We start from the raw sequence: 20,998 nt of genomic DNA, 5'->3' as shown, positions 1-20,998 counted from the left end.
TTATTAATATAAAGAACAGATACTGAGTAAACTGTAAATATACATTTGAGATAATATTTTAATGAATTGTTTGGTGACAAAAGGCACAATTGTTGTGGGATTTGTTTTACATTTAGTTCCTAACAGTCCAGCCACAGTGCTTCACTGAGAAGTAGATGTTGCTCAGTTAATCTTTCTGTGCATATAACTAAAGTATTCCAAGTAGTTTATATAGCTTTGCGTCGCAGAGCCTCTTACGGATGATTAGCTGCTTTCAATCCACATTGTGCAGCCCTGAGAACATTAACTCTCACATAGCTGCTCATGTTTTGTTACTATTTATTTTAGTCCTTTGTTTTGTCTCATATGCAGTAACGCATGGGGGCAGTTCTCACCTGCTCTACCTCATTTCCTCAATACTTCATACATTCCTGTTTTATCTCATACATCTCTCAAATATTTCCTGCTTTACTTCATAAATTGACTAATGATACACCCATCTCTGTTTTAATTTATATATTTCTAAACACTTCCTCCAACACTAACTAAACCTGTCACTTCACTTTTAACTGCTGCTTCTTTGAATATCAAAACAATGGACAGACATTCCAGCTTCCAGTGATCCGTCATTAATACGGACCGACCAATAGAATGTCGAGCTTTTCCACCAGCACCCGCCCCCCGCCGCGGCTGATTGGTCGACGCGGTCCTCATTACCTTTCGGCCGTTTCTCCGTCTCTGTCCGGGGAGTTAAGGTAAGCTAACCGCGAGCCGAGGGACGGAAATCCCATTACCGGGGGCTGCTAACGCAGCCGTCAGCGGGAGAAAGTGAAATCAGCTCGTCGGGTTTGGTTCGCGTTGGAAGAAGAAATAAGGGATTCGCGAGGACTGAGTGGAACTCAGGTACGTGGAGCAGTCGCGTTAGCAACAGGTGCGTGTAGCCGAGTTTCGCTGCGCTGCCTCGGTTTCGTTGTCAGCTGTCAACCTGTTGTGTGGAGGACGGTGGGTGCAAAAACTTTACCAGAATAACCGGCGACACTCACCGTAAACATCGGTTTGAAGTCTTCACACTGGTCGCTGCTGTTTATTTACGCTCACAGCGGTTGTTTGTGCCTTTTCTGACATAATAACAGTGAACGGACACCTGTTGTCCTCGCGTCAAACGTGTCTGGGATGCAACGTTTTAGACATAATTCACATTTTAAATACTTTCTGAGCTCCTAAAATGGGTTTTCGTTACTCGAGCGACAAAGAATTGATTTCAACTTCACGTTTTGCCATTTTCAGACATTTTACAGACAAAGTAACTAAATGGCGAGTCTTGTGGTGGTTGATAGACAGACAGGCCTGCGGGAGCTGGTGTAGTGTTAAAATGACTTATAAAGGCGCTTATAAAAAATAAACATGCATATCTGATTAACTGGCCGGACATTAATCTAGTAAAACCTACAGTCTGGTCTGTGGTTGGAAGCGATGGGTAGTTTATAGGTTTATAATAAACTGTGGATAAACAAACCATCATTTACTGGCACTGCTACCAGTTTGTCACCATATCCTTTTCCCTAAAAACCTTATCTCCTTTGCCATAATTGATACCTGGCCCTGAATTATGCACAGAATGGCCTCTCTACCTAATGAGTGGCCCATGTTTTATTTAAAGCGGCCGCAGCAGGGCGGCTCTGGCAGCAGAAACCAGACACTGGTGTTTTGTGCCGCGCCTGAAACCGAAGCGCTCATGCGGCGCGTTGGTCAGATGGTGGGAGGCAGCGGGGGCACACTGGCCCCAGTGTGTGCCTGCGCTGGATGCCGTGCTCAGGCTGCTGACCCGGCCCCGCTCGGCTGCACCCGGAGCCCGACCCGGAGGCTGCGTGGAGGCAGATGTCGGAGCTTGAAGCTGCAGGGGGCTCCTCTGATGCAGGCGTCCACCTGCTCCGTGCCGGTGACCCCACGAACGCGCTCGTCTGATGCTGCTTGGATTGTCACACGCCGGTAGATGTGAAGACGAAACGCTGACTCAGCACCACGCCGCAGGACGACGCGATCCATTAAAACACGCTGACATGTGACGCATGTCAGAGGGTTGTTCATGCAGGAGGAGCAAAGAAGATGGGAGCGAGACTGAAACTTTACAGAATGACGCGTATCGCGTTGCCAAGGGTCATAGGTGTTATAAACATGATACCGTTCTCTCTTATTCCTTCCTCCCCTTCAGAAAAGTATGTCTGCATAGCATTGTGGTTTGCCAGAAATCTGTTAAACAAAGCCGTGCAGCCATTTTGGATGTTTGTCATACTGTTGTAACAATACCCAGGATAAAGACAGAGGAGCTGTACTCGCATGACTAAATGCCAAAGGGTTTTCAAACTGGAAAATTTCCTACTATATTTGAATGTGTGGATTTGACACACAGGATGTTGACATCCTTCCAGTGACCTTTTGTACGGCTCGTGGACTGACCGGTTTGGCTGCGTGGGTAAGGTCGTATCAGGGTGAGATCTGCTGAGACGTTTCCTTCAACTGCCCTGAAATGTGCAGAGATGATTCTGGACTTGATGATAGATACGCATCATTTCACCTAGTTTCTGTTCGCTCTTATCTTTTGTTGTTTACCTTTTTGTCATAATGGAACGATCACCATGTTGTGATTCCAGCTTTTTTTTGTTACTACCCGCATGATGTAGGGCATTTACTGGCATTTTAACTTGCAGGAATGAAAGGACAAGGAAGTGTTTTAGCAGTGAAATTATTAACTCAAATGGCTTTATCGGGCAAAAGGAAGGATCACTCATTAAATCAACTGCAAAATGTTGTGCTTTTAAATATGAATCAGTGCAGTGTTTTATTGAGACTGTAATTTAATTAGTGGCAACAACAACACCAAGTGTATATGCTCCACCTATTGTGTGTAAAAGCTCATTAACCAAACTCTACGTTATGCACTTGGAGCAGCTGATAAGATGATGGCTGTGTGTTTTGTGTGTCACATACTCACCTTGGATGACGCTGGAAATTACCAGTAAGGCCACTTCTGCCACTGGTCAGGATCGATTGGAGTCAGACGAAGGCCGGGACATGCTTGAGATGCCGTATGCAAGCAGGAATTTCCTCACAGCTTTCGAAGTAAAGGAGTGAATTAATGGATGGGAAATATGAGGTTGTTGTTGCTTAGAAGTGTGTTGCAAATGGAAACACTGAAAGGAAAATACCAGCAGTACCAGCAGATCTAACTGGTAACGTTCAGTTCTTTGTTGTTTTCAAAAATAATCTTAAGAAAAGTGCTTTGTTATGATGATTATGGAAATTATTGTATCATCCAGCGATTTTTACCGGTAACAACGATGACAGAGCTCTCCTGAAGCCGTCATAATCACACGTTACACAATGAGTCGTTAAAGCTGCCCTGTGGACTTCATTTACAACAACAAACAACTACACTTACCTTTTGTGCTGTCGTAAAATTTACTAGCACCACATCTTGCTGCTGTCGTAGCAATGTTAAAGCATTACGTCATATTTCTTAGCACATTACAGCCAAACACTCATTAGCTAATGCGTGTGACCCAACAAACTCATCTAAACAATAATAATTTGCTATATTTCACTATTGGTGATATAGTTGCAGATGTTAGAATCATGATGATGACAGAGTCTTAACAAGGGTTCAGGCGGTTTTAGTGCTCAACAAGATCATGTTTGATGCACATAAAGGGAGCGAAGGAAGAAAGGAGGGACTACAGAGCACGGCCTCATCCTTTGTCTGCGCTGGGCTGCTGGAGGGACCGCTCAGGTTTCATAGCCCCTCATGAAAAGGTGTAGGTGAGGGGTCGTCACAGAGGCGGTGGCACGGCTGTGATAGTCGCTAATAAAAGAGGCACTTACAGCTGTGTGACATGGCTGCAAGGAGAGTGATGGCGTCTGACAAGAGGAAAGCAATAGAATGGGTTTCCATGGAGTACATTTAAAAATAGAATTAACACGAAGTTAAATTTAAGAGTATATTTAGACCTCTTACACACACACACACACGTGTGTGCCTGCAGGCAGAGCATCTGAATTCCACAATTCATTTTTCTCTCCCAGGTTTCAAAGTCCAGAGTGTGTTGCTCTGTTTTCTGGTGAAGTTTAATCTGTGCGATTTGTTTGACAGACTTAACGTTCTCCTTACCTTCACCACCACCGCTGCCTCCCCTCCCTCCCACCTCCTCATCTGCTCTGAGGTAGTCCATTGTGATCAGCACCCCAAAATGAACCCGGTGGTTGTCTATGAAGCACAATGGCGCTTAGAAATCAATCGACTCCTCATCCTGATGATCAGTGCTATTAGGTTAGTGTGGGAGTTTCAGAAGCCGGCCAATTAAAAAGATAATGCTGGCTGCTTCTTCCAGCAGAGGCGTTGATGGGATAAGAGCTCACCCCCAGCCTGCTGTCTGTAGCCTCAGGTGGAGGTGGGACTCTGTAATTAATCTTGTAATTAACAGCACAGACACGTGGTATTTCTGTTTAAATGAACCCGGCGGAGGTGTTGTAACGGTGCTGCAGGGCCACAGAGAACCTCTGTATGCTGGATAAAATAATAATTGTCTTTGTTTCATTATGTTCACTGTATAGCTTTCTGCTGCATAAAGCAAACTTCTCAGGGGAAAAGCGCTTACACAGGATTACTCAGTTTTAAAGACTCTTACCAGCCTGAAAAAATGTTGATGATCAGCTTTATAATGGCCTGAAGAATGAGCAGAATGACAGTGTCCACCTGCAGAAGGTTAATTAAATGTCAAATGTGCTGTGAAGACGCTTTTCATTAAGTTGGACTAAGTAGTGATGGGCTTTAAAGCTGGCGTGACCTTCATTTTTTCCTCAATAGGACTGATGTGAAGGTTAAAAGGGAAGAAATCAGGATGAAGCTGTAAGTTTGTTTGCCACAGGGTTCGTATGTGAGATTGATGAGGGGTTGTTCTGGAGTTCTGGTTTCTCGTAGAGATGTGTTGAGCTGATCTGTGAGGGTCAGACCCGGTCTGAAAGGATCGGTATCAGCAAAAATAAAGCCGATCAGATGCTGGTCCTTGTGTTTTACTGTGGACGCAGCTCTTAACCCAGAGTGCGTTTCTGTGTGAGCTCTGACTGTGGCAGGAACAATGTACCTGTTTGTCCATGACTGAGCCCCGTAGCCTTATTATGGTGACCGCTGTTAAATAAGATCGAGCAGCAGAGAGATCCATGTTGTTAAATGATTTATTATTATTTATTTCTCAGCGTGTTTGCTGGCTTTTTCCAGGTGTCGGGGTTTAAACGTCCGCTCTGAGCAGTCACGCGATGCCTCATGTTGGATGAAAACCCGTGAGCCGTCCTTGGCTTCTTCTACCTGACGACCAGCTCTGTTCTCCACCTCGGTGTTGGGAGTGGATACAAACCATTTGCACAGTGTCTCTGTCTGCTGGGCTACTTTGCAATCCAAATCTCTGGTGCAGCACATGCTAATGTTTCCATGTTGGGCTGCGTTGTGTACTTGGACCTTCTCTAGGCCTCTGTAGTAGTATAGATGCATACTGTGGCCAGTACTCTAGGATTTGTGTATATGTTGTATATTTGCCTAAAAGAAAACAGCGAACAGGTTTGTTGTCTACTGGTCACCTATTGAAATGATACGGTTGCTTCATTCTGCTTCATGTTTAAATGAGGGGTTTCGAGTGCGTGTTTTAATTTAACCTGCCCCTGTTTTCCTTTACTGTGGGTACACGTGTTAAATAACCTGAAACATCTGTGAGGGTGCAGGTTGAGCCTGGTGACAGTGTTCTCATCCACTTTTACCCATTATGTATCCACTACACCCACGGTAAACACATGACGGGCCGTGTTTGACATGTCTCTGACTCACTTACAGGTAGGAGCTCTTTGCACCTGCTAGGTTTGGTGACGGCTGCACCCACAGCACCGCAGTCTCATGTTGAGGTGGGGCAGGATCTGATGCAACAGCTTGGTGGGTGTGGAAGCTACGCCTGAGACGAGCATGGAGCTCCGAGCAACATGTGTGCTCCTCTGCAACGTGCATTCTCTGGCTGTAAGTGGCTCATTAGAGGAGAGGAGCAGACGAGGAATGTGGCCGTGTTGGAGCTCAGCAGTCATTTACTGCTGTAACCTGACTTCACCCACTGCAGGAGGTCCAACGATTACAGGACGAGAGAGCACCTTATTCTATTTGTGGAAACTGGCTGAAGGTGGATCAGGGTTTCTGGTTTTCCCAGGCTGACAGCGGTGTGTAATATCTATAGAACCTAAGGCTAGAACCACATTTCCTCCATATGTTGCAGCTTAAATGAAAGTTGGGTTCAAATACCAAAGCGATGTTGTGTCCTTTGTTGTTACTATCAGTTCAGGTGTTCATGTTGGTCCTAAGGGATTTACCTCGCACTTTTTTACTTGAGGATTAAATATCTAATGTCGTTATATAAGGAAGGATGTGCTGGAAGGGAAACTTTGCCCTTATGATATAACAAAGCCTTAAGATATGAAATAATCTTGTCTTGGTAAATACTGAATGACGTAGCTGCCTGTTCTCCCAGTTTGTGAAGCAAGTGAACATTTAAAAAGCCAAAATGAAGTAGAGCTGTATTCAAATGTGGGCCTGGGAAAGAAGGCAGTTCACTCTGGTCCGTTTTTGCCTTTTCTCCTCTGCGCTGTAAATGGAAGTACTCGGATGAGCTGAAAGGAACCCGAGGAGATCCTCATCATACTTTTATTGTGGCCTGTTGCGCCAGGAAGCGCTTTGCAGACTGTCCTCTTATCACTTCTGTTCCCCGCTGTCTGCACAGGGCAATAGATGGCTGATGACATCATCGCACAGGCGACTGGCGGTTATGTAAGCGATACTTGGAGTTACTATGGAACCAGATCTGGGCCTATTTTGAGACGATTGTAATGGTAGAGATGAATGTGAGAGTAGGTGTTGGAGCATTGTTTGCTAGTGGACAACATGAGGACTGGTGATGCTGTTACTGTTTACTCTGCTGACAACTCAATATCCTGCGTGGCTCAGGGCTGTTTTGTTTTGGATAATTGGAGCATGAAGTTATTTGACTGCATTTTGCATATTGTGGACTTTATGCTGTGTATATGTGTACGTCTTCATACACATGCACATTCCAGTCTGTGCACCCGGACAAACGGTACGTGATCGCACACAGAGGGTCGGAGCCGTGGCGTCATAAAGTGTTTGGTCTGCTGATAGTCACCATGCTCACCCAGTATCGACTGCAGATTGCTTTATGGAGTGCTTTTTATATTGTCTGCTGCTCGACCTGCCTTCACACGAACCCAGTCTCGCTGTGTGTGTCTTTGTTTTTTTTATCCTGACCAGAAAGTTGTCTGAAGAAACTAGAACATCGCTGAAGCAAAGCGTCTCCTTAGGCCGCTGTTTATTTTGGGTCAAACATGCTGATGTTTAACATGCTGATGTTTGCTGTAGCCTGAAGCCAGTTTAGAATCCTCGGGCTCAAATTAGACCTGAGGCGCCGCGTTTCATAGCAGGAAAAGGACGGAGAGCGGTGACTTCTCTCGCTCTCGGTCAGTGGCCAGGTCGACGCTGCACCGCTGTGAATAAGGTGTGATAAATCCATTAATAGCTTTTGCCTCCGATTGTGGCGGCACTAATTCGTTCCATGAGCAGAGAAGCAAATAGCTGGATGGGACAAACACACAGGTGCTTTGTTGTGCGTGTTTACACAGAGTCGACCTGTACCTGTTCAGGGGTCACAGTAGGTGAAAGCTGCCTCTGTCATACCTGGTCAGCCTCATAGACCCTGTAACGCTGTGCAGTCCATTAGGCCTGGGAACAGGTACAGCAATGAGGGAGCACAAGCAGGTTGTTTGCTTGTTGATCAGATTTTAATATTGAAGTGGGAAGATGTTGGGTCACGGGCATGAGATAAAGCGTCCTGTAGATGAAGTCCAGGCTGAACTTTGAACCATTTGTGCTGCTTCAGCTGCTGCCGCTGTGACTCAGGGGACTGTAAACAATAGGGTTGTGTGTTTTTCTGTAGCAATGGAGTCACTGGAATATTTCCCATCTCTGAAGAGGAAATGGGCCATTTGTTGTTGTGTATGTGTGGTTTTGTTTGTTTAGGCTCCTGCCTGGACGTTTCTTCTTTCCACTGCCTTTTGTTTTATTCCTTTTGATTTCTCTCCTGATCCACTTTTGTCATCAGGGTTCCTACTTTCTTCTACTGCTCGTCTCTGAATAATTGAATCTCCTCTTGTTGTGGGATGTTTTCATTACTCTCCACATCCTGTGAATGGTGTAATGCCCCAGCCATGAGGCTGCGTGTCCTGTTGCCAACTTGCATTAAACACAACTTGCGAGCCTCTATCGTCTTATTTGAAGTGGAAGACGAGTTTGCTGACGTCTTCAGCGTTAAAAAGGGTGTGAGGTGTCACTTTGACGCCTTTTGATTGCTGTACGGCTCATGATTGTTCTGTTTCTTACAGTTGCCCTGGTGTTATAATCTCACCGACGTTGGCCTGGTTCATGGTGTTCTAGGAAAACCCTTTGCTGCAGTTATGATGAAACTGCACAGGCCGCCTTTCAGACTCGACGCATACCTGCACACAATGAAACACGCCTGCAGCCCTGTGCTATTCATGTGCGGAGGAATTCCCGACGTATCCAGTTAAATTCGCCGTGACTAGATCATATTGCAGCCCCTTGGGGGGTCGTTAATACAGAAGTAATTGTCTTCTCAGAAGCCACTTGAAGTTTATCATTCACAGAGCTCTGCTGTTTTTGGGTCTGGCAGCCGTGCAGTTCCTGGTTAATAGTTGACCTGCTAGGATACAGAACCTCAGCTTTTTTAATACCACAAAATGATTATATTATACTGTTGTTGACCTTGATGCAGTTTGTTTGTGAAGGTGTGTGTGCTTGTGTAACTATTAATGGCTTAAGTAAAAGCCACTTGCTGTGCAGCTGGTGGGACGTTTTCATCTGGACAAATACAGAAGAAGAAGCGGTGTCATTAAAAAACACAAACGCAAAACCTTAAATATTCAGCAGTGAAAGCGTGTTGGATTCTTTTGTTGCAGGTTTACGTGGAAACATCAGCATTTAATGAAGCAGACTTAAGCGTTAATATTGTTAAGTATTTAGGCCAGATCAGTGCAGGAATGCAGAGCTTATTAGAGTGTGACAGCTTGTCTTGGTCAGCTAGAGATTTCAGACACTGGTGTGGGCACTGCCCAGCAACACGCAGCCGCCGCTTCTTTACACTCAGGTTTCTTCCCTGTTCTGTGTTTGAGGCGCACACACGGTGACTAAGCAGTAATATTATTACTGGTGTTGGTAATAACACATCAGCGCAACACGACCGTCCCTTTCCCGCTATTAGATGCCTTCAGTATCGGGCTCAACACCGTCCATTTCCACCTTTTTCAAAATCGGCTTCCTCTCTGTTTGTGTTTGATCAGAGACAATGGGAGTGATGCCTTCAGGTCCTGGGGGAGACTCAATCCAGAGGTGAAGTCATAGCCAAGCATTTGTTCATGCATCCATTTACTGCTCATTTTTCATAATGCCTTTCTGTGACTCTGTACAAGTCCAGGACACGCTGTGCAGGAACAGGTAAAGGTCAGTGGATGAAGTGTGATCGTCCCACAGTACGATCCACAAACATGCGTTTGAGTTGATTCCCTCTCGTGTCTGTACATTTCTCAGCTGGAGGATTCATCCGTGCTACAGTCTGAATATTCAGCATTGGGCTGTAGCGTCTGAACAGCGGCGTGAATGAACAGCTTGTTCTTCTCCTGCGTCATTTCGGCTGCATGACGCCAGCCTCCGAATAAATTTAAATTCATTTGCTTAAATTTTAATTAAACCAGACATGTGTAGAAAGTTTGTACAAATACTTGTGGAAATAAGTCGCGTTAAACTAACAAAATCTTCTGCATTGAAAACAAAGCTTTCCGGCGCGTCTTTGAATACTGAGGAGCAGAAGCTTCATTTGACCCTGTGACGTTACGTCTGCGGTCCTCGTAAGCAGGTCTGATGTCCTGTTTGTGACCAGTGAGAGCAGAAGTGCTGACAGCAGGATTCTGTGGACCCGTCCAATGCGTTTAGCGCTCAGTCAGAGGTCCGTGGGCGTTTAGTGGTTCTGGCCTCGCTGGCCGGCTGCTTTCATACGACCCCTGCTCCTGTCTCGCTTTTAAAGCTTTGCCTTTGGTGTTGATTTATTTTACCTTCTCTCTGCTCTGCGTTTTCTCTGGCTCTGGTTCGCCTGCTGGTCCGGTCTCGTGGCTGCATGGGGAAGGTCCCCCGCCTCCTTTTGTTCCACGTCCCCCTCTTCTTTTTTTTTTTTTTAAATTGCGCTCTCATTAACCGCTTTTACAAATGTGTCCCTACACTTTCTCTCTGTCTCTTTGTTGCGAGTCAGAGTCTTATCCTTATTATCACATCCTTGTGCAATCTTGACTAACATTGTAGAGTTCTCTTGTAATGGTTAAATCCAATTATTCCGCTCATAAACTTAATTTTTTGCAACTCTATTCTGTTGTGAATGAATCTTCGATGGAGGAAGCTTTTTGCTCCAGTTTGTCTGAGTAGAACAACCTGTGCAGAGCTGAGCCCCAGTAGAAAACAATAGAGAACGCAGGAAGGTCTGGAACAATGGACAATAACAGAGTTTTGGGAGCTCATGGCGTCATTAATTTGACTGACGCAACAGACACGTCTGTGTCCGTTGAGCAGTAGATTTATTGTTTGCGGTCAAAATTAGTGTTTTTGTTCTTCGTCCAAATATGAACAAACAAAGTAGCTGCTGTCATCAATCCGTGTCTTGAGGCCCGAGTAAATGGAGCCTTCGTCAGGTCAAACATGGCTACTGGGCTTCTACTTTTGAAGTTGTGTTTCTTCAGTGACCCTTCTTTCCAAGAACCAACAATGCCGATGACGATTCCAGGTGTGAGAGAGGAGGGGGAGGACGGGAGGTAGCTGGCCTTTGTGACAGTTGTGTTTTTCCCTGGGTGGAGGCTGGGAGGTCACCCATCCACCCACCAGCCCCCCTCCCCACTCACCCGTCCTCCCTCCTGCCTTGGCCATTCTCCATGTGCCGGGCTCAGGGCTTTGGGAATGAATGGCGCCCGGGCTGCGCTCCGTCTTTGAAGCCAGCCAGGAATGCGAGGCCTCCTTTTTTTTTTTTTTTTTTTTTCCTCCCCTCTGTCTCTGTTGTTCAGGCAGCCGGCAGCGCTAGCAGCTATCTGCGGCAGTGAAATATTCCCTCGGCTGCGCTCATTGTGCATGCGGGGAGCCGGACGTCATCGGCTGGCCAATCAGGGGCTCCCGCTCGGCAGCCTCGGGTCCCGGTGGGGGGAGAAGGAGCTCGCTAGAAGTCTTCCCTCTAATTTCTGCCTCTCCTGGTTACTTGGTCCGGTCCCTCTTCAGAGAAAGATGGTCTGAATGAGAAACGAGGATGGGAATCGTTTGACAAAGCGATCGAAATGCTTCACTTTATAGATGGAAATCAGGAAAGTTGAGGACTTGAACCTAAGTTTGGGTGAGTTTTCCTGTTTGTTTCTTGTTGCTTCTCTGAACTTTATGAAGTGGCTCCCGTTCGGCCTTTGTGTTATCAGCATTGGTCCAGTCTTCCAACTTGTGCTTGGCTTTCCTGCTGTCATTGTTCACTTGTCTTGTCTCGTTGCCGTAGTTTGCGTGTGAGGGTATTTGTTCGGGCCGGTCACCCTCCGCCTCACCCTCCCTTCCTCCCACCTCTCCCCTCTGTACATTTTGTCACCGCCTGTCCCCTCCATCACTTCCACTTCAGTGCTCCCCTGTTCGGGAGCCTCTGTGTTCTGTGCCTCTGTGGAAGAGGAGGTTTGGGAAACCACACACACGCACACACACACACACACACACACACACACACACACACCGCAGATTAGAAGGCCCTTCATAAACACATGGAATCCCCCTAATACTGTAGTTTCAACGGCGCATGGAGGTGCGTTTTGTGCGTATGCAAAGCGACCACCTACAGTAGATAATTGTACATTTGGGTTTTTCTGCTCATCAGTCAATGTGTATTATTAGCAGAGAAGGAACAGTTTTCTCCTTGGGACTAATTATATTGGAGTTTTCATTCACATCAGGATTCTGGTGTTTGTTTAATAAAAGCTGTGCAGTAAAACCTTCAGACCTCACGTCCTGGTGAAGGTGATGTCTATGACTGGTCTTCACAGCCTGCAGCACTTTAACATCGTACATCTGTCACATGGCTAATCTTCCCATATTTTCTTAGCCTCATAAGAAATTCCTGACATTTTTTTTATGCACTGCCAACCTCAAGGCCCTTAATTAAAGGCCTTGTTGATGTAAAGCAGCAGACTCCTTCAACAATAACTACTGACCTACAAAACCGAGCTGAGCTGAACCAGAAAAAGACATAAAAACTTCACTTGATGTTCCTGCTGTTGAGTTTAGTGGGGTCTTTTAAGGAAAAGCACCCATGCTGTGTCTGGATAATATTCTGATTACTTAATTGTGCTTGAGCAAATATAACTGCTTGTTTTATGACATGTGTTTGAGGTTAATATAGTGTCAAAGCTATAATTAATTATAATTTAATTAATTGACCATTAATCAGTTTTTCAGTTGCAGTGTCTGAAAATGCTTTTTCCTCAAACTAATTGCCACAAAAGTATAATTAGGCTGAGACTGCAGACTCATAACCACTCTGCCATGTTTGTGTTTTCTCCCTCAGGAGCTACTGAGACTGTTTTCGAGAGGCTTTGAATAAACCGAAAAGGAGGCAGGAAAATGGCCTAATTAGCGAGGAGCGTGACCGACAACCTGGTGCAAATGTGTTGGTGGTAATTTCCCAAGTTGGACCTCAAGGCAGACACATGCATCAGCGCACACACACATACAAGAGTTCTCGAGACCTTCCCTTCCTGCCGCCCGCCCCGGTCCTCCATGGATTCCTACAGCTTCCACTTTGAGAGAATGAGCAACGTGGACCTGCACCCTTTGAGCCTGCCCATCAGCCGGCTCTCCCCAGCCAAGTCCAACAGCAGCATCGCCGACCAGTTCGCCCACCACCAGCACGGCAAAGGAGACTCTGCCTACAGCTCCTTCTCTGGTGGGTCCACTGCCCCAGACTACCCTTCTCCCTTTCTTACAGAGGACCTGCATTCCAGCTCCTTCAGCCACTATGCTGATCTGAAGTATGTAAAGTCCATTTATCATCCATCCCAGGTACTACAGTCTGACTCAAAGACCATGGACCAGCTCTGTCGCTCTGTAGAAGCGATCTCGAAGCACTATAACAACAGCAGCACTAATCACATTGGCAATGACGCCTTCCACTAACAACCAAGCAATCTCTAAACAGGACACGCCGTTTGCTCCTGTCCGTCCTCCCCCAGTCCCAGCCCGCCTGGATAGTTTCATAGCCACCAAAAACCTGGAGAACAGCCGGGTGCACCACCACGGTGCCGAGCTTCAGACCCAGCAGCTGCAGCCTCAGCACCAGCCCAGGCCGTACAGTCGACCCCATCTCCCACCCTACGCTGGAAATGACTCCAGACCGGAGACCCCTAACCCAGACGCAGGCAACCCGAAGCTCCCCTCTGAGCCAGTGTACTCAGTCTGGCGGGGCCCTCAACAACAGCAGCCACAGGGCCAGCAAGTACCCAGCTACTGCCCCCATCTCCAGCCCCACGATCAGACCAGAATGAACCCAGAATATCTCTTCATCGTGGATAACAATGCTGCATCCGAGCAGAAGTCAACAAACCTCCTAAGCCGCTCACCTCCCAGAGGCGTGAGCCAACCTGAGCACCCTAAACCCAGACAGCCCTCAACCGGCGGTGGATGTAATGGGGATCTCCACCACAAGCCCTCCGGTTCCAGTGGCCATTTTGAGAGTCGGCGAAAAAGAGCACACTCTGCTCACGATGCGCTTGGTGAGCCAGTCCGAGCGTCCAGCCCCTGGAATGCTGGCCCCGCTTTTCTGAACAGCAGCATACAACATAAGGGCCAGTTCTACTTTGTCACAGGAGTGTGTAATCTGTCCGAGTCTGGTATGAGAACACACTCTGCATCTCTGAGTGGGTCTGAGGCCGGGAGCGAGAGCTCCACGCTGTTGGAAAAGTACCACCTCAGAGAGAGAGAAAGGAGCCACAGCACTATGGATAATCTGTTTAGACCTCTACAAGACAGTTCCCGCGCGTCCAGTGGTACGATTTCAGTGGAGAGAGAGTCCTTCACGCCCCTGCCCCAGGACGAGGACCTGGCCTCCAGGAGTCCGGATCAGGAGAATCACCGGCCATCGCCCTTCTCAACAAAGTCCTCTCGAAGCTTTGACGCCTTAGAAGATGTTGACACGATTCATAGTCGAGACATCGGCCGCCACACCCCCAGCAACCCTATATTCTACTGTGGACCTGACAGGAACTGCTCCCCACCTTCAGCTGCACAAACAAAGGAGGTCGCTTCGCTGATAAGTAATGACCACGGCAAAGACGAGCAATTAAAGCGAGGGAAGAGGCAGCCCCTGGGAGACGTGGCCAGTGAGAGGATAAACAAGGAAACCACCCCGCTCCTGTACCACCTGACAGGAGCCAACAGGGCAGCACTGCAGCCCAAACGGGAGCCGGGCCTGAACAAACCCAGCCACGTGGACGCGGCGCTAAATGATAATGAGAGAGCTCTGCAAGTTGACACCAGCAGAAATGATAGAGGTGACGTCATCCCCATTGAATCCAACACTCTGGATGATTCATTCAAAAAGTACTACAAAGAAAAGCTGAAGGACGCCCAGTCCAAAGTCCTGCGGGAGACATCTTTTAAAAGAAGAGACCTACAACTGTCATGGCCGCACCGCATCAGGCCAAAACCCGAGCTGAGGCCCACCGTGATCCACTCCTTCCACCCGTCACAGGGCTCGGAGACGTCCACGGACACGCTCACTCCCTCTGTGACCTCTGAGGACACAGAGAGGGGGGGAATAAAGGAGCAGACGGAGGAGAAGCAGGCGATGGTCGATAAGGAGACCGAAAAGGAGAACGGGAGGCCGGCAAACGTGGCCCAGCCGCAGGTGGCGCGCATCGGAGGCAGGCGACGCCTGACCGCGGACCAGAGGAAGATGTGCTACTCTGAGCCGGAGAAGCTCCACCAGCTCGGCGCCGCCCCCCCCAGCCACTCGGCCTGCCGCTCCATCGGCAATGACAGTGAGAACGCGTTCGTGGTTGAAGGCCGAGCAGAGGAGCGTGAGCACGGAGAGCAGGGCCTCGTCGCGGCGCGGAGGAAGATGTTCGAGTCCAGAGGTCGCGCCCTCTCGGCCTCCAGCGCCCTGAAGACGAACCTGAAGAACCTGCAGCACAAGGCCCTGGTGGAGTACATGGAGCGGAAGACGGGCCAGAAAGTGGCCGAGCCACAGCAGCCGGCGCCTCAAGAAGCGCCTCCAGCCAGACAGAGGCATTCTCTGGGAGAGAGACCGTTCGACTGGGGTCCGAGGCCGCTGTCAGGAGGTCCCGAAGCCAAGAACACTAAAAAGAAAAGCCACAGACCCCACTCTGCAGGCCGCATCCTCGACTCCTCCACCAGCTCCATCAGGTACAAAGGAGAATCTGAGGTGATGTTTAGATGCACGCTTCATCAGACACTTCACATATGCTCCAACCTTTTTCACCAAACAGGTATGCGCAGTTCTTCTCAGCCCAGTCCAGTTCAGGCCAGTCGGACCAACCCAGATGGAGGCAGAGCCAGGGTCCAACCCAGGCCAAGTGTGTGTCAGTGGAGAGTCTCTTGGACCAGCCAGAACCACCCAGCTTCTTCAGGAACAGATCAACATCAACGCCACATGAACTTGAGGTACAGTAAAGAACTCCTGAATGTGATGGTGACATAAACAATTTTATAGCTAAGTTTGTTCTGATGTTAAAGCGTTGTTGTTCTGGTTCTGCAGACATGCGACCACGAGAAGGATCCATCAGCAGTCGATACTACAGAAACATGGAGGTATGACCCAGTCTCAGACCTATTAGGGCATTGTTTTGGATGGTTTGGATTCCAACTCTGGAAAATATTAGGTCGTGTACGTGTGCGTGTTCTGACTTAAATAAAGGCTACAAATGAATTTACAAAGATTTGTAAAAGCAGCTGAAAGAAGTTCCAAATAATTTCACAGCTTGTGGTGCACGTTTGAACAATGAATGCTTGTTTTCAGTCCCCAGGAGAACGCCACAGAGAAGCCCCCAGTAAAAGCCGCTGAGCAGCAGCAGGTCCGTGTGGTTGCTCAGAGGGGGAAGTCCATGGAAGAGCTCGGGGCTACAAAATTACCCAGAACCTGTGCTCTGAGTAAAAGCTCCGAGCAGCTGGATCAGCTGTGGAGGCGCTCGGCTGGGCCGGGAGGCCCCAACAGAGAGGTCTCGTTCATCCACGCCGAGGAGCGGGAGAGCGGGAGGAAGAAGAGCGAGGCAGGAGAAGAGGGTTTCAGGCAGCAAAACACTCAGGGACAGATGCAGAACCAAACCCAGAAACGGTTCCCTTTAAAACAGAGCTCACAGGAATCACCGGAGAAGGCGACCAGTAGACCCGCCTCCCCCGTCTCCCCCATGTCCCCCGTCTCGCCCATGTCCCCCGTCTCACCAGCCTCCCGCCCGTCTTCCCGGGCCAGGATTCACTCTGGATCCCACAGCCCTGTAACAGATGAGTTCAGGGGCAGCAGGTTTCCCACTGAGTCCGCATCCAACCCACCTTCCCCCCGGAGTCCAGAGACCAGCGAGAGAGAGATCGGTTCCACCTCATCTACCCCCACCCAGACAAAGCCGGCTGGTGAAAACAGGCCCTGCTTCAGGTAAGATAATCCTCCATGCCAGCGCGTCGGCCATTTCCTCCTTGGAAGAATTGGACAAATTTCACCTGACACAAAACGGCCCCAAACACTCATTCATTCAGTCCTCAAGCATTCTTGTCTTGTCTGACTCTGACTCGCAGGTGGTTGTTATTGTGGGAATTCTAACCTGCTGTTTAACTTCCACAGATTCAAGACGTCTCCTTCTATGGGCGAGTCAGAGAGAGAGCAGTCGGTGGATGAGCCCAGCGGTGACGCCTCACAACTTGAAGTGTCTCTGACGTCTGGCGTCACCACAGATCCTTCGCTGTGGTCGGCTCCGCCAGGAGACGAGCTCACGAAGGATGTCCAGACATCCCCACTGTCAGACGCTTCTGAGGCCGAGTCCGGCGGCTCAGACACCTCCGTGCCTCCCCACCCCTCCGTCTCTGACGCAGAGAGTCAACAGGCCGGCGGCAACAAGGAGGAGAATAATCCAGAAAGTGAAGATAGGAAGTCTGGAGAAAATCCAGAGCTGGAGGAGAGACGACCGCCAGAGGGAGAGACGGAGAGCGTGCAGAGGCCGGTGGAGAGACCTCAGTGGGAGGAGCTAGTGGAGGAAGTGGTGAAGGCTGACCAGTCGCTGAGCACGGTGCTCTACCCGCTGACCAATCGGAAGACGGCGCTGATGCTCATGGAGCAGCTGCTCTCGGAGGACACGCTGCTGATGGAGGAGCACTACAAGAAGAAGCAGGAGCAACGAGGAGCTGCGGGAAGGTAAATGCAAAGTCCCCGAATCAAAGGATGGGGATTTACTGACCGAGCTGGACCGTTAAGTCCTGGACAAAGTCATTGTGGAAATCAGCACTACATCACTTTATTTATTCTTCTTTGCACGCAGCTCATCCCATTAACACCTTCCAAACCAAGAGCTGACGCAGTTAAACAAAACCGAGTTATTTAGGATTTCTGGTTTAATATTTTCCTACAAAACTCGATCTCCCCTGTTCCGTCACGTGCACAGTCTTTCTTCTGTGCTCGCTGCTCTGCGTGGATCAGATTTGGTGTAATCACAGTTCAGATAAAGAAAGAATGCGCTATTGCGTTTCAGTGTTTTGCAATGTGTAAATAACCGCGGCCTCGCTCAGAGTGCAAAAAGGTGAAGCGTCGAAAATACTCACGTCTTTATTTTTCAGCGCTGGAACAGTGGAAGCTGCCGAAGCGTGTCCTCGTCCCGCTGACCTTGAACCTCAGCGCCCGGATGAGCAGAGCAAAAAGGACGTGGCTGAGAAGAAGGTAAAGTAATAATGCAGTGAGACCACTAGAAAGAGACCTGAATCATACTTAAAAGACATTTATCTAAATGTTGACCCGTATTTTCTCTCTGCTCGAATCAACAGCGTCTGCTGTTGACCTACATCGAGGAGCGCCTGCGGGCGCTGGAGGAGGCCCGCGCCGGCCTCCAGGCGGAGGTCCAGGACAACGCGGCCCTCGGGGAGGCTCTGGCGGCGCTGGTCCGTGAGCGCTGTGTGCCCGTGGAGCTGGAGCGGTACAACCTGTTCATCGGAGACCTGGAGCGGGTGCTGAGTCTGCTGCTGTGCCTCTCGGCGCGCCTGGCCCGCGTGCAGAACGCCCTGAGCACCGTGGACCAGCACACGGACGCCGAGGAGAAGGTCAGCAGCTGCCGTGTTCTGTCCGGACGGTCCCACGGCGCGGCAGCCGGGCCGCAGTAATGACGGTGTCATCTGAACAAGCATTTTAATGAGAGATTTCACAAACTCTAAATGTGTATCTAAACTCTGGATCTGGTTATTGTTGTGTTGACACTAACCGGGCACGGCTTGTACTCTGACCTAGATTTTAGGGTTAAGGTCGACTGACTCAACTCCACCTGTAAATAAGGTGTGATAAGGATCTGCAGCGCCATGTGCCCCGTGTATTATGTTCCCTTTTGTTCCCCTGGGGCCTGTTGACAAAGACACAAATGCATGCGAGTAAAAGCGGAGCGTCGGCGGCTCCTTTGGGGAAACGCAGCGTTGTGGGACTTTGTCTTGTGACAGTGACGTCTTGTGACTCGGCTCCGCTCTCTTGGAGCTTCTGGAAGCGGGCGTCAGGTGTGCGGCGGCGCCCGTGCCCTCAGCTGTACTCGCGCCCTGTGTGCTTTAGAAAGGCAAACATGCCACTTGGGAAAAGTTGAAGGACGGCTTTAATGGAGTTAAGGTTTCTCACCGCGTGGAATTCAAAAAATGCTGAAAGCTTTATCTGCGTTGAGCTTATCTGTGTTTGACTCAGGACTATTTCTGATAATCTGTATATTGAAAAATAGTTTTAAAATTACGGTCATTTAGGTTTTTTACTTTGCACATTTTGTGACTTTCACATTAAATATTATGTGTAATAATACATAATCTGGATTAACTCGAGGCTTTGCTTTGTTTTCCCTCAGAATATCATGTTCGATTATACATCTCAGTATTTTCAGCATCCATTAAGTTCGCATGGATGCGACTGATTCCTAGCTTTATCTCTCAAAGGGCTCTTTGTTAGTTTGTCCATATGTAAATGCTCGTCTCATTTGCTTTATGCAGTTATCAGCAGCGCTGGTATTTACACTGAATCACCGAAACCCCAGCCCGGTTTCGGTGACATTTGTATCTAGCCTGCCCTCTGTTGATGCAACACAACACTGCACCTGTGGCTGCTCAGGGCCCAGAATAAATAAAACTATAGAAAACCTTTAATATTTGCTCCTTGCATGAGAACCGTAGATGTTAAAGACGATCTAGCAGCTACACTGTGACTGATCTTCTCTGTTCCCCACTCAGCAATCCCTGGACAGTCGCCATCGTCTGCTGTGCAAGCAGAGGGAGGACGCCAAAGACCTGAAGGATAACCTGGACCGGAGGGAGAGCCTGGTCTCCACCTTCCTGTCGCGCCAGCTGTCGGCCGAGCAGCTGCAGGACTACCGGCGCTTCGTCCAGACCAAGGCCTCGCTGCTCATCCAGCAGAAGGACCTGGAGGAGAAGCAGAAGCTCGGGGAGGAGCAGCTGGAGGCGCTTTCTAACAGCCTGGGTCTGTAAGAAGAAGGTCACGAGAGCTTTCTGTTCAGGAAGACGTTTGGTGGGATGTGAAATCGAACTGTCTCCGACCCTGTCGTGACTTTCCTCCATCCATAAAAGCATGTGACCGCCTCCACGCGGGTCCATCCGTGGACGGACCTGAAGCCGCTTGCCTGTTGCCGTGTCTGAGGGTCCCCGCTCTCCGCCCAGCTCCACTCTGCGTCTGAGGATGTTGTACGTGTGTGACTCTGAGGACACGACGCGCCCGCTTTTCCGTGTGCCTTTTAAATTGGTGATGCTGTGGAAGCCTTTTCATTAGCGCTGCTGTGTGGAATCTTTGCACGCAAATCAGCAGACGTTCTTCACCTGTCGTTAACAGGCTCCATCCCTGCGTCTGCACCTGAGGAAACCTACTATAAGCTTTAAGATTCTGTTGTGAGCAGTGGGAGGCTTCAAAGAGCGTAGCCTGCTAGGGAGCGGTGAACTGTATCATGTCTGTAAACTGTACAGTAGATGTAGCAGATTTAAGCTTGTTCTCGTTTTTTAATATGTTTCAAATTAAGGCACTAAAAACCAAAAAGGTGAACGAAAAAAGCACTTTGTAATTACACATGAATGCACATTATTATTCACATCCAATTCGTTCTCAGAATGATTTCAAGTGAAAGCCTTCCTCCATCCAGTAGAACTGTTCCCGTTTCACTTGTTGTCTTTGGTCGAAATAGGAATATTGAAATAATGTTTTCAGCGAAAGGTACAGGAGGAGACTCATCAGCTCTGTGTACAAAACACGTTTCATACTTCAAGTCTTGATGATTTCACGCTGGAACGATTCCTCATGCAGAGGTGTTAAACCTCTTTAAAGATTAGAAATAAGCAGCAATTATGTCAGAGTATTTTCTCCCAATGTTGTCAGAGGTGACATGTGATACTTGAAACACGCTTCGATCTTCACTTCAGGTGTCTGCCTGTTATCCTCATCACACTTTCCCACTTAATAGCTATTCTCAATAAAAGTCCAAGATTTTTTTTTCTTTAATTAGAGCCTTACATTCCTCATTATTTGTCGTTAGCATTTGTGGTTAGATTGATTGTGTGTTTGTGTGTGCGTGTGTGTTAGATTTGTCAAACAGAAAGACAGAACTCCTG

The 20,998-nt window shown here is 48.4% G+C and overlaps 1 protein-coding gene across 1 annotated transcript; it reads left to right on the top strand.

Annotated features, from left to right (window-relative positions):
* The first annotated feature begins 740 nt into the window (after nt 1–740).
* shroom1 (shroom family member 1) lies at nt 741–20,998 on the top strand. The gene is given in 10 exon segments (XM_029173545.3): nt 741–882; nt 12,717–13,317; nt 13,319–15,571; nt 15,655–15,829; nt 15,924–15,976; nt 16,185–16,814; nt 17,001–17,567; nt 17,987–18,086; nt 18,191–18,463; nt 19,616–20,998. Coding segments are annotated over 9 exon segments (4,695 nt in total). The 5' UTR covers nt 741–882; nt 12,717–12,928; the 3' UTR covers nt 19,871–20,998.

Source organism: Betta splendens, chromosome 14, assembly GCF_900634795.4.
Source record: "Betta splendens chromosome 14, fBetSpl5.4, whole genome shotgun sequence".
NCBI classification, from domain to species: domain Eukaryota; kingdom Metazoa; phylum Chordata; class Actinopteri; order Anabantiformes; family Osphronemidae; genus Betta; species Betta splendens.
The sequence above is the reverse complement of the archived record's forward strand: the minus strand, read 5'-3'. Positions and strand labels throughout refer to the sequence as shown.